This window comes from Ictidomys tridecemlineatus, chromosome 16, assembly GCF_052094955.1.
Source record: "Ictidomys tridecemlineatus isolate mIctTri1 chromosome 16, mIctTri1.hap1, whole genome shotgun sequence".
Classification (NCBI taxonomy): Eukaryota; Metazoa; Chordata; class Mammalia; order Rodentia; family Sciuridae; genus Ictidomys; species Ictidomys tridecemlineatus.
The window spans coordinates 7,923,272-7,938,208 of record NC_135492.1 but is presented as its reverse complement, the minus strand read 5'-3'; the positions used below and the strand labels follow the sequence as shown (position 1 = coordinate 7,938,208).

Genomic DNA, 14,937 nt, shown 5'->3' with positions numbered 1-14,937 from the left:
TACACATCTGATGTGAAAACAAATGATTTTGAATGACAGAATTCCCATTCCTGTCTTTATGTTCTATTTTTAAAGAAAATTATTTTAAACAAAAATTTTTACTGGTGCATTTGACTATATATAATAGAGAAATTCATTATGACATATCCACAGATGCACATAAAATAATTTGATCACTCTTCCTCTCTAGTAGTTTTTTCCTCTCCTTCTCCCTTCACCTTTGAAGGCATTCTGCAGTGATTACGGAGACATATCTTTGAAACGTGATGAAAGAGTTTAAAAAACACTCTTCTATTCAGGCTTGCATGATATGGCAAACTAATGTTCCACAAGGAAATGTAGAACTATTACATTAAGTTTTTTTTAAAAAACTAGCTTATGCTTAAGTAAAAAAGAAACATCACTTTCTCCCAGAATTCCATTGGAAAAAGAGTTGCCTCCCAAATCCCCTTTGCATTCTGTCTACATTCATACACAATTTATCATTGTTTTGTAAATGGTAAATTATCTCATTTTTTTCTGGTAAGAACTAATAAGAACAACTTATACTTGTATCCTGCATAACAACTAATTTTCATTCTCTTTTTGTAAATAGTCATCCATTTTCATGACTCTGAAGCACTTCAAACCTGATTCTCTCATTTTTTTTCAGAAAGATATTCATGTAAGCTAAGAAACTGAAAAAAACATATATCAGCTATTAAATTAAATTGTAATTTCTATGTTAAAATTATTTCTTTCTGTCATAACTATTTAACTTCAGCATTGCTTTATAAAGCTTAGATTTGTTCTCCTGTGATTTTTTAGCTCAAAATTCCAAATAAAAGAATAAGGCTGAGGCCACATTTAACATAGATATGCATGGCTTTACTACGTGTTAAGAAGTTTATCAAAACACCATTGAAGCAGGGTGTGATGGCACATGCCTGTAATCACAGTGGGTTAAGAGGCTGAGACAGGACAGTCTTGAGTTCAAAGCTAGTTTCAGCAACCGTGAGGCCTAAGCAACTCACTGAGACCCTGTCTCTAAATAAAACATGAATAGGTTTGGGGATGTGGCTCAGTGGTCAAGTGTCCCTGAGTACAATCCCTGGTGCAAAGAAACAAACAACCAAAATAAATAAATAAATAAATACATGGAAGCTCTAAACCAAGGTGCAATGAAAGCAAGATGGTATCCTTTATTTGTTCATTTTCAAGCAGATATTTCATTATTGTAATAATATCCCTGATAAAAAAATTGTCAATATTATAGAAATATCTTCAAATGGGTTCAAAATAGCTGGATATTTTGTTTTTCTTATTAGCTTTTAAAAATATAGCTCATCATTTTGGACTAATATTTGACTCGCTCAAATGAAGTCTTAGTATGAAGGAAATCACCGGGTTGTACTGAAGGGCTCCTGTTATACAATGCAACTCTAACCCTAACCTAACCCTAACCCTAACCCAACCCAAGCCAGGGAGTTGGGGACAGCACTCAGTGTGGAAAAGTGAAATGAATCTGATGAAATTTTTTTGTGAATCCATATGAAAATATCAAGTGAATTTCACCTTCATGTATATTCATAATGCATAATTCAAAAAGAAACTTAAAAACTACAAATAAGTGTAAGATCAGTAGAGCAGAAGAAAAAGAACACAGGGAGGAAGAAGGGGAGATAATGTGGAAGTACTGGTCACTGAATTAGAGCACATTATATTTCATGCTTGTTTAATTATTTCAAAATTAACCTCAATATTATTTATGTCTAAATGTACTTTCAAATTTTTCATCAAATAAAAGAATAATTTAAATTTTCCATAAGAGTAAGTGGAGAGATTGTTGCTCAGTGGTAGAGTACTTGCCTACACATGTGAGGCACTGGGTTCAATCCTCAGCACCACATAAAATAAAGAAAATATATAACTAAAAACAATATTTTAAAAAGAGAGTATGTAGAAAATTCTCCATATTTGGGCACAACACTAAAAGAATCAGAACAGAGACAGTGTATGCAATTATGGGTTTGTAATTTCTCTAAAGAAGTGTTCATATTTCTAGGGGGCTTCAAACTTCCAATTAAAGCAATGTTGGTGGAAGAGAGACAGAAATCAGCGATGTATGACTTTGCAGGTAACAATGCTGCCTTCTTGAAAGACTCTCCTTGGAAGATTCTTGAGGATGCCATTAGAAATATGGATATTTTAAAGATAAATATAGCAGATGATGTATACCTTAGTTTATTTCACTACCAAAGCCATTTTACTATGTTGAAGTATAAATCATCATGGTTTTCTTAAACACATGCAACTAGAAAATTTTAGTAAAGCTAGAAAAATTTATATTTAGTGAACCAGTTCAAGGACTTAAAGAATGTTCCTTGAAGATATTGTCAAGCATTTATTACCATCATATGTATATTCTACCTATTACCTAGATAAATTAAGCATTTGACAATGAGACAATCGAGAGCAACAGCCACTGGTTCAGAACAAGATAGGTGAGTGGGTGATCAAGATAGATTAAAGCTGCTGCCTAGAAAGTTGGCCCATGAATTTGTTACCAGGGCTTCAGGAGACTGCCCATTCATTCTGTCACTCACAGGCCCCAACACTTATCATCAGAATATTTTTAACCACTTTGCAGGTTATACTTCCCATCATCACAAGTATGACAATGTAGAGAGGAAAAACTATATAGAACATTTTGTCTCTAGATACCATGTAAGGATAATATTTAAAAATTAAAATAAAAATCAGTTAATCTGTCAGGTGTCAGAATGTGCCCAGAGTGTAGTTATAACAACACTGGACACTTAAGGTTTCAGTTGTAATCTTTCAAAAATTGTGAAACTTGTTCATGTTTCCATGTAGAAGAAGTTTTGTCACACTATAACTATGTGAATCACAAAACTTCGAAAATACTTAACTAAAATCTAATAGCCTAGATTACATATAGGAGAACACTAAGGGAAGAAAGCTTAATAGTTTACCTTCAGATGTAAAATGCAAAGGTGAGTGAAAGATAAACTTCCTAGACTAATATTTCAAGAGTACATTCATTTCCTAACATTACTTCCACAAATTATAGGATCTAGTTCGCTTTTGCATGCTACCGATCTCATCAACCTGTCTCAAAGTTATGCAGTAGACACAAATTAAGGAGACTAAGTTGCTCTTTTTCAGTCTAGGTTTTGACATACTTGTGGAATCTGGATTGTTGTATATGGAAGTGCCTATATTCTCTCAGTTGCATTTCTTAGAATTTTCAGTTCAGATTCCAGATGGCTAATTCTGAGTTCCATCTGACTTCTTATTGGAGTAAAATTAGTCATTCTGAACTGTTCTGTAATATCCGGAGCTGCTTCTTGTGTCTAAAGAACATAAAAAGAATATATTTTAAAAATAATTAGAACCCAAATAATTATTATGTAGTTATTTTATTTAGTTCTGAGTCAAAAATTCAGACTGCAATTTTAAAAGTGAAGAAAAAAATATTAGACTGTAAACTTCTGTCACCAGTATCAATTACATTAAATCTGAACCAATAATAATTGAGTTCTTCCTCTCCCCCTTTCCCCCCTCATTCCCTGCCCTCCTCCTCTTCCTTTCTACTGCAAATGGAACCCAGGGCGTTGAACAGGCTAGGCTATCTACCATTGATCTGTGCTCAAAGTAATGAATCATTCTCACATTAGCACTCAGATCATCCCATAATTTAAAGAATAATAGAATCAATTCAAAATATGAAAGTTGAAAATTTTAACTTAACAATTCAAAAGTATACTTCTGCATCATATTGTTTTCTCCTCATAGTCTTACTTATGCCCACTATTATCAAATATCCAACAGTTATCTGATGAAAATTATTACTCAGATCAAATTAGCTGAAAGGATGATGTAAATTGTGGTATTTAAAGGGGTATCAAATGTCTTCCTTCTCTTAGAAATCTACACAACATCTTTCCTCAAGAGACATAGAATACGTCTATGATACGTCTATCCGAAATACAGTTTACAATGAAATGAATTAAAGCAAATTGCAGATAAGTAAGGTAGCCTGTAAAATCAGAAATACTTGTTTTTGCTTCTCCTCTAAATCCCATCTTGTTCGATGTTCAATGTCACATTCCCACCGTACTCCTTGGCCTCGTTCTACTCAAGTGCTCCGTGTGTGCCTTGGAATGTTTACTACATTTTCTTCCAACTTCTTTTGATTCCTTTCTATTTTTTCAAATGTATCTTGTATGCTTTTAATAAAAAACAAGTTCTGCATAAAACATTCATAGTTTATTCTCAAATGTAAATGCTTTGAAGATGCATTTTTCATCTTTGTAGTGAGATCATCCATCTGCATGAATAAAAGAAGTATGAAAAAACACAATATGAAAATAAAATAATGAAAATATTTGACACAAACTCAAACAACAAATTTTACATAAATTCAATTGCAACAAAACATAATGTATGCCAGCATTATGACGAGTAGATTAAGTTTCTATAATAAGGTATATTAGCTTTTCAGTTGGTAAGGATTACACATCTATAAATCCCAATTCTGGCTACATAATAAATGTTGAGGAAAAATATATAGAAGATGATTTTTCCCATACTGAATTTACTATTGGATTAAGTGAATTTAATTTTATATTTTGTCACTGAAATATAGTTAGAATAAAAGTCTTAACAGGCCAATCTACTAACAAAAAATATTGATTGATATCAAATAGTAATTTTGTTAAAACAACTATTAGGCATTAATATTTTCCATTCATTCTAGAATGGGTGTGGATATCAGATATTACTCTCACCTTGGGAGAATTTATATCTCAACAAGATAATCACCATGCAAACACTGTTGGTGACAGAAAAGTCAGAGAAAGTGCATGAAAAATAAAAATTCATTTTATGTGATCTCTGAATAAACATGATCAAGTGAATAAAAACAGACAAGTCAGAAAGTACAACATGAATAACACAGAGATATGGTACAATCGGCAAAATTCATGAAGACCACAAAGAGGCAGGGTAATAAAAACATGTCCAAATATTAACTTGTAAATAGTCATGTAGTACTGGAGTTGTCTAGAGGTGGAAGCATTTTATGGTTTAGCAACTGATAACTGGCTAAGTGACATGGTCATAAAACAAAATTCTACTAGACAACAGAAAGAAATAAAATAGTGATGCTTGCTACAACACAGAGGATCCCTGAAAAAAGTATTCTAAGTCAATGAAACTGGTAAAAAACAAAAGACCTACTGTTGTATAAATTCACTTGCATGAAATATCCATTACAGGGTAATTTTAGAGTTAGAACTATAAGCCAACTTCCAAACAAGATTTCCAAAAAGCAAAAGTTAATATCAAGAATCAGCAAATGGTGGCTGGTAGTTCAGTGGTAGAGTGCTTGCTTAGCATGTGTGCAGCTCTTGTTTGATCCTCAGCACCACACATGAATAAATAAAGATAATGTGCCCATCTACAGATAAAAATATTTTTTAAAAGCATAAATATGGGGCTGGGGCTGGGGCTGTAGCTCAGTGGTAGAGTGCTTGCCTTCCATGTGTGAGGCATTGTGTTTGATCCTCACCACCACATAAAAATGAAGATATTGTGGTCTATGTACAACTGTTGTTTTTTTGAAAAAAACAAAAAAGATCAATAAATGGGTTGGTATCAAACTAAAAAACTTTTTCACAGCAAAGGAAACCATCACGAATTATGAACAGAGAACCTTCAAAATGTGAAAAAATCTTTGCCATGTGCACCTCAGGTAGAACATTAATCACCAGGATATACAAATAATTCAAATTTTTTAACACCAAAAGAACACCAACCAATAATCCAATCAATAAATGGGCAAAGGAACCGAAAAGGCACTTCCCAGAAGAACATATGCAAATGGTCAGAAAATATATGAAAAAAATTCAATTAGAGAAATGCAAATGCCACACTGAGATTTCATCTCACTTGGGTCAGAATGGCAACTGAAAAGAATAAAATAATGATAGATGTTGGTGGCAGTGTGGGGAAAATGTTCACTTACACATTGCTGATGGGACTGCAAATTGGTGCAATCACTCTGGAAAGCAGTATGGAGACTCCTCAGAAATCTTGGAATGTAACTGCCATTTGACCCACTTATCCCACTCCTTGATTTACACACAAAATCCTTAAAATCATCATACTACAGTGACACAGTCACAACAATGTCTAAAGTGACTCAAATCACAATATTCAAGCTATGAAACTTTCAGTAGATGAACAGATTTAAAAAATGTGTCATGTACACAGGATGGAATATCAATAAGCTGTGAGAAAGAATGAAATTATAGCATTTGCCAGTAAATGGATGGAACTGGAGATTATCATCCTAAGTGAAAGAAGCCAATCCTCCAAATCCAAAGGCTGGAAGTTCTCTTTCATAAGTGAATGCTAACACACAGTAAGGAATGTGGGAAAAAATAATAGAAGTTCATTGAATTAAGACAAAAGGAATGGGAATGAAAATGGAAACAGAAAAGACAGCAGAATAAATCTGAAACAACTTTCCTATATTCACATGTGAAAACATGACCAGTGTAACTCCACATTATGTACAAATATAAAAATGTGAAGTTATAATCTATGATGTAAATATTCAAATACAGTCTCCTGTCATATATATCTAAAAAGAACAATAAAGAAACAGTGTACTACAGGGACATAGCCACATCAATGTTTATCGCAGCACAATTCACAATAGCTAGACTGTGGAGCCAACCTAGATGCCCTTCAATGGATGAATGAATAAAAACATGTTGCATATATACTCAATGGAATATTACTCAGCACTAAAAATAATGAGACCATGGCATTTGCAGGGAAATGAATGGCATTAGAACAGATTATGCTAAGTGGAATTAACCAACCCCAAGAAAAACAAATGCCGAGTGTCTTCTCTGATATAAGGGAAGGGGGGTGACTCAAAATGGGGAAGAGAGGAAGAGCATGGGAAGAAGATTACCTCTACACAGGGAAGAGGGGTGGGAGGAAAAAGGAGGGAAAAGGAATTGCACGGATCCTGGAAGGAGACCTTCATTGTTATACAAAATACATGTGTGAAGATGTGAGAAAAAAATAATAGTGTTACCTTAGATTAGGTAGAGAGAAGTGATGGGAAGGGAGGGGGAGGCTGGGGAGATAGGAAGAATAGTAGAATAAAACGAACATCATTATTACCATGTGTATATATGTGAATGCATGACCAATGTGATTCTGCAACCTGTATACTCAGAAAAAAATGAGATATTTTATCCCATGTGATTCAAATGTATGATATGTCAAGGTCATTGTATTGTCATGCGTAACTAATTAAAACAAATTTAAAAATCACATAAAAATAAAATAGAGTCTTGCCTAAAGTTAAAATAAATAAATAAATAAAAGTACTATGGTTTACATTTGTAAATTACTAAAATAATATATTGGTAGTTTTCCAGGACTTTGGACGTGTAGGGATTAGAAAACTGACAGCTAAGAGGTTCCAGGTTTCTTTTCTAGTACATGAAAATGTTCTAAAATTGACTGTGTAAATGGTTACATAACTCTGTTAATGTACTAAGAGACACTGTATTTTACATGTTATATGGGTGAATTCGATGTCAGGTGCATTACATATATCATAAAAATGCCTTTTAAGAGATGTACTAAAAAAACTTAGCTAACATTTTTCATTGTCTAGTTTGGATAACAGTCCAGACATAATACAAATATTTATATGCTTCATAATGTATCTAAATAAATTAAAAAATAAAGAAATGGCGTAAGTTTTTCAATAATTAAACTAAAACCTAAACATATCTGTATTTTGAGAAAAGCATAAAAAATGTGTACACATTTTTAAAGTCAGTTTAGTAATTACTTGCAGATTTTTAATAGATGCACAAAAATGAAGTAAAAATAACAAATTTTCCTGAAACATTCTATTAAATAGTACCTCTATTTAGTTTTCCTTGTTGTACCATGGAAATAGAGACAGCATGAAAAGCTGCTGGGTTATAGAAAAAAGTCTCAGCTTTACTCAGACTAGATGTTTTAATGAAAGATGCTGATTTTGTAAGAGAAAAATTCTAAAAGAAAATTTTAAGTGTAAGAAATAAGTGCAGTATAAAGATCCCCAAATATAATAAAATCAATTATAATGAAAATATAAAGAAAGCTGTTCATTGAAATTAGTATCCCAGAATAACTTTTATTACTTAAGCAGGTGTTGATTTACAGATGACATGTTCAATTTTCTACATACTTGACTTGTCATTTGTCTTAGTTTCTTCATTAAATCCCGTCTTTATATTTTTAATTTATGTGAAAATGTGCTAAATCTTCTAGAGAAGCCTCTGATACACGTTGTAGTTTCAGGGTACCAGCTGGCTGTTTTTCAAGATGTCTCGCAACTACCTGATATTTCTGTTAATGATTTTGTTACTCAGCTCACTTTAAAAATTTATTATTATTATTGTTATTGTTATTATTATTACTATTGTTATTATTATTATTATATAATGATGTTTACTCTGAAAAAATATCACTACATACAACAGTAAGCTGCTGTTTATTTCTGAATTCCCTTAAGAAAATAGAAGATTGTGTACTCCTGCTTAGTCACTATCACATTCCTTACACAACAGGGTGAGCCCTGTATCTCTACATACTGCCCTTGATAAAGTTGCAATGTTTAACAAACTACTGAAATCTCAATCAAAAATGGTTACACAGGTCTCACTGGTAGTGGTGAATTCTACAGAGGTTATTATCCCTTTATTATTAGAGACTCAAGTTAATACTCCACATCCTCACATCTTTAAAGCTTTGCTAAAAGAATTCCAATATACTTTCACAAAGAATAAAGGAGATGCTAGGTAACCTGGTCTCCACCTCACTGCCTGTCCACATCTCCTAGATTTCTCACTGGTCTTCACACCACTCCTGATTTACATAAACCTTGTCACCCTCATTAGTCTGGACATGGGGGTTCAGTGCCAAATTAATGAATTTTAGATGGCTACAATTATCTTTGTCACTATATAATAGGAATTAGGCCATGAAATGAAGAAAACTATTAGCAAGTTATCATGAATATATGCATCAAATTACAGATGAAATCAACTGTGGTTTTGCTGCAATTCATCACATTAGTCCCAATTTATGATAATGACAGATAGATGCTTTTAAAGAGGTGGACAAGACATGAATAAAAACAAACAAAAAAAATATCCGGACAGTTATTTTCAGATTTATGATAAACTTAAATGACTAAAAATAAATTTACCAACTAGAAATATACAAAAATATACTGAAGAAAGTCTACTGCAAAATACAGCATCTACATTTCAGTTCAACTGTAAAATCTGGAATGAACTGTAAAAGTAACTAATTTATTTGAAACTAGGTATGAGCATTTCCATTATGTGTTTCATTGTGATCTTCAAGTACAGCAACAAGAAGACATTAAAAGTGTTATTCAGTAATGGGATGTAGCTCATTGGTAGAACATGTGTTTAGCATATGCAAACTTTGGGTTGAATTAATAGCACCAAAATTAGATATTGTTTCAGCATTATTGAGACCATATTACTAATGTCAGCATAAACCTACAAAAAAAAAATCTTAACTCAAACTCTTAAATCTTTATAAGAAACAATTTCTTAAATTGAAGGGTCAGGCCCAAGTTTTAAAACTTTCCTCCTTTTTAAATATTAAAATACATTTTAACTAAGTCTTTTGTGTTTAGTTGACACATGAGTACCTATAGTTATTTTAAAATATGTACACAGTGTGTAAGAATCAGAGCAGGGAAATTGGAAATCTCAGCAATTTAAACACAGATTGGTCATGCTGCAAATGAGGTCTAAGTTATTTTGGCTAGACAACAGGTTGTAGTTCTGTGTTGATACAGAAACACATTCATAATATCTACATTTTTATATTCATCAAGATTCAACATTTAGCCATAAGCAGATATCACTTTGAGTATTCCTTTCAAGACTCTTTATAAAGATATCTTGCTTGATACTTACTTCTTCTGCTTTCTCCTTTCCATATTGATCCAGTTGTTCTTTTAAATGATTAGTTTCATTGATTAATTCCAAATATTTTTTTTCCAGCATCAGACGATATCTGACATTCCGAGCTTGAAGTTTTTTTATAACATCATAAAATTGGGTTTGGACATTAATAATTCCATCTATTTTATTTTCACCTTTGTTCTGATAGTCACGCAACTGGTCTTCATGCAATGTAGTTTCTCTTTGTAGTTTAGATACCTTCTCTTTAGAAGCTTCCTGCTTTCTGAGATGTTCATTCCTTTTTATTTCTTCATTTTGATACCTGTGTTCCATCTCCTTCAGTTGGCACTGTCTTTGGTTTAGGTGTCTGTTTATTTGATCTGTAGCCAAAGTCATTACTCTTGTCTGATGCAGCTCATTTTCTAGGTCACTTGTTTTTACTTCAGACTTTGGAACCTGTTGGGAAGAAAACTCACTACTACCGTTTAGGTTAGATACATCAATATTCTTTTTTTCCTGTGAACTATCTGTTTCTGGTCTTTCTGTGCTTTGTTTTTCACTCTCAGGTGTGAAATTTTGCGATGTATTCTCAACTTTCCTAATACCCAACTTTTCATTGTCCTGAAATATTTCCATAAGTGTTTCCTCATTCAACTTTTGTGTCCATGGAAGGCTGGTATTCTTTTCTCTTAAAATTTCAGTATTCTCAAAGCACTTCTTTTCCTGGTTCTGATATTTTACTGTGTCCATTTCCAGTCTCTTCATAGAGACCTCATCCTTCTTCTTGTGATATTTATGCAATAGCTTGTTCTCTGTCCCATCACTAGGAGAAACCTAAATAAAACCAAGGATACATTTAGCTAGCACTCAATAAAATGATGTTTCATAATTTTCACAGAAATTAAAGAAAAACCTGTTTATTAATATGGTGAAAGGGTTTCAATAAATAGATACCCACAGAAGAAAAATTAGATGTAAACTTCTGAGCTTATAAAAATATAAATTTCCAAGAGTTCAAAAGTTAATTTAAGAAGATGGATTTATGAGAGTAAAAGAAAATTATAACTTAAAGAATGTAAGAACTGCCAGGTTCAGGGGCTCATGCTTGTAATACCAGTGTCTCAGTATACTGAGGCAGGAGGATCACAGGTTCAAAGCCAGTCTTCAGCAATTCAGTGAGACCCTGACTCATTCATAAATAAAGAAATAAAGAAATGGCTGTGATGCATCTCAGTGGTTGAGCACCCTGGTTCAATTCCTGGTTATAAAAAAAAGAAAAAAAAATAAAGATTGAAAAAATCTGCATTATACCAGAATGAAAGAATAGATTAAGTGATTAGTTAGTTTGCCAATGTAAAAAAAGTAACTTTGCAGAAGAGAAGCAACAGAGAAAACCCCACACATATAGTTATCTAATACTAGACAAACACACTATAAAACATGCATTGGGGAAAGGATATGTTCCTCAATCAATTGTGCTGGGAAAACTAAAAACCCATATGTCATAGGAAAAATTTAAGCTCTATTTCTCAAAAACAAAGTGGATCAAGGACCTAGACAATAGATAAAAGACCCTAGACGTATTACAAGACTATACAGGCCCAGCACTCCATCTTGTCAGTGTAGGAATTGAATTCCTCAAAAAGACACTTAAAGCACAAGAAGTAAAATAAAGAATCAATAAATGGGGTGGTATCTTTACAGCAAAGGAAACCATCAAGAATGTGAGTAGACAGCATATAGAATGGGAGAAAATGTTTGTCACTGACATGTCAGATAGAGCATTAATCTCCAGAATATATAAACAACTCGAAAAATAACTCACAAACAAAAAATAACCCAATCAATAAATGAACAAAAAACTGAGCAAGCACTTCAAAGAAAAATATGTACAAACAGTTAACAAGTATATAAAAAAAATGTTCAACACCTTTAGCGATTAGAAAAATGAAAATTAAAATTACACTGAGATATAAAGAATGGAAGTAACAATAAATGTTGGTGAGAATGTGGGTAAAAGATTGACTCATACATTGCACCAAGCAATTTTTCAGGAAAGCAGTATATAGATTTCTCACAAAACCTGGAATGGAACGACCATTTGACCCAGTTATTCTGCTCCTCAGTGTATACTCCAATGATAGTATAGTGACACAGCCACATAAATATTTATAGCATCTCTTCACAAAAGTTAAGCTGTGGAACCAACCTAGGTGCCTTTCAACACATGGAAGAATAAAGACAATGTGTTATATATACACAATGGATTCAGCCATGAAGAATGAAATTATGGCATTTGCTGGCAAATGAATGGAACTGGACACTGTCATGCCAAGTGAAATAATCCAGTCCTCCAAATCCAAAGTCTGAATATTCTCCTTAACATGTAGTTGGTAACACACATAAGGGTGGAGGATAAAAGAATAGAAGTTTGATGGTTAGACAAAAGTGAATGAGGGCTGAGAGGGGAGGGGAATATAGTAGAATGAATCTGACATTACATTCCTATGTTCACATATGAATACATGACCAGAAAAACTCTACATAGAACAAGTTATATGCTATGTATGTGTAACACACCAAAAGAACCCTATTGTAATGTATACCTAAAAACAATAAATAAAAATTAGAATTCACTACTTCTTTGTTGATCTACTTTTAGGATCGTATGATCTACCCCTTAAACCGTTAAAAATTCCAAATATTTTATTATGTACATATCTGTTGGGATGGCTTCAGTGGCAAATAAAAGAACACTTAACTTTAAGAAGAATAAGTTTGCAATCTGACACCTCATGTATTCAACCAGACCATAGTAAGAGCCTTAGCTCTACATCTACATAACAAAAGTTCTCCAAGGTCTTTTCCTAAAAATATTCCTAGCATATTCTGTTTTCTAACATTTTGTAGCTGTGAATGAGAATTGCATCTATTGATAAATTATAAATGTAGGAACAGCATTAAACACATGATCTATATCAATGAACAATGTATCACAATTCTGAAAAGGAGCACAAGGCTAAAAACATAGGCAAATTGTGCTCTCTCTCTCTCTCTCTCTCTCTCTCTCTCTCTCTCTCTCTCTCTCTCTCTCTCTCTCATTGGAAAACAGAAGAAAATAATTCAGGAAAGATTTCCTTTCTGCCCATGTCTATCTCTTTTTGTTTGCAAAAATGTGTTACTGAAATTTCATATTGTAAATTCTGTCATTAGGGTCTCATAGAAATTGTCTGTAGGATTCATTTTGTTCTGCTAAAATCTACAAATTTATTTCAGCAAGGTTTTGGCTGTATATCAGCAGGTGACAGAAATCTAAAAGATTAACTTAAGAGTGGGACCTTCAAGATTAAAAAATAATTCCAAAAGGTAGATTTATTCTTTATGAGTAAATGTCTTACATTTCACTTGCACAAATGACAGATAAATTTGGGTGAGTGAAAACATTTCTTGGGGTGGGGATGTGGCTCAAATGATAGCGCGCTAGCCTGGCATGTGTGCAGCCCAGGATCGATCCTCAGCACCACATACAAACAAAGATGTTGTGTCCGCCGAAAACTAAAAAATAAATATTAAAATTCTCTCTATCTTTAAAAAAATTCAAAAATTAAAAAAAAACATTTCTTAAATGCAGACAGAAATGTAATTGTGAAACACTTTTTTAAAAAATGATTTAAATAGGTGCATAGATATTTAGTTTTTATTTTAACATAAAACACCTAAATTTGTATTTATGTCAGTGATTAAACTAAACTTCTTCATTCATTCAGAAAACAAATGCTGAACAACTACCAGATGCAAAGTTTTGCTGTAACTAGTTTTGTCATAAACATTATCATTTAATGTTAGAGTCAGATAACATTGTGGTATTTTTTTTCTGGTTTGTCAGATCTTTTTTTTAATTTTTTTATTGCCAAATAATGAACATTGTGTTTTAAATCAAAATAGTACTTCACACCCCACATACCCATGCTTTGGGAAACAGCAGACTGCATATAAATGGAGGTCCTATAAGTCTGTGTTTCCTGGCATTGTGGGAGATGTCCGAAGTGTGTGGAAGTACACACACACATGATGACTGCATGTTGGTGAAATTGCCAAACAGCACATTCCTCAGACCACATTGCCATCAATAAGTGAAACATGGCCATATACAATAAGTTAAAGAGATTTTATAAATAATTCAAATGAAATACAGTAAAAATTTGAAACTTTACTGAACGTTCATTTACCTGATTAAAATGATTTCTTGCAGTCTCCAATTCTGTATCTATTGTACAAACAGAGATTTCAGCTTGCTTTCTCACTTGATCCTCTTTGTTAAATTCTGTTTCTTTTTCTTTTAATGGGTTCTTATTTTTTTCATGTAACATATCATTTTTTCTCTTCACCTCATCTTCTTTTAAGGTATATCTGAAGTTAATATGGATGCCTTTTAATTGATTTTTGCCCAAAACCAAAAATGTCTTTTTATGTTCTGGCTCTTTGTATGCTGATTTAGTATCTTAATAAAAAATTTATGTTCTCTGAAGCTTTTCTAGTTTAACATTTTAAATTTCTCCTTTAATCTTGTGTAAAACACACATAATTGAAAGTCAATAATAGAAGATTGTTTGTTATTTGATAAGTTTCTATTACTAGCAAATCTTTTAGATACCACAGAAAAGTAAATTAGAAATGATTTGGTAAATTGACAAGTTTAAGGTAATTTTTTTGCACAATCATAGGTCCTCCCCAGTTAAAAAGATAATTTCATGTCAAATAAGTTTTAAAGTCATTGTTTATATACAAACTTATGAATTCAGTAGTAATATCATTCATTTTTATAAAATATGTCATTAGGCATACCTATAATTGGCTTACAGTGTAACAGCATATTCAGACATTCTTTTTTCAATATGTGTCTTTT

General features: G+C 32.5%; 1 protein-coding gene across 1 annotated transcript in view; it reads right to left on the bottom strand.

Moving 5' to 3' along the window:
* Window positions 1-9,956: 9,956 nt before the first annotated feature.
* LOC144371429 (ankyrin repeat domain-containing protein 26-like) overlaps window positions 9,957-14,937 on the bottom strand; it is a 56,483-nt gene continuing 51,502 nt past the window's right edge. The window contains exons 7-8 of the mRNA XM_078033749.1: window positions 14,261-14,460; window positions 9,957-10,865 (exon numbers count right to left, since the gene is read on the bottom strand). Of these exons, the coding sequence (XP_077889875.1) occupies window positions 9,957-10,865; window positions 14,261-14,460 (1,109 nt within the window). The remainder of the gene's footprint in view (window positions 10,866-14,260; window positions 14,461-14,937) is intronic.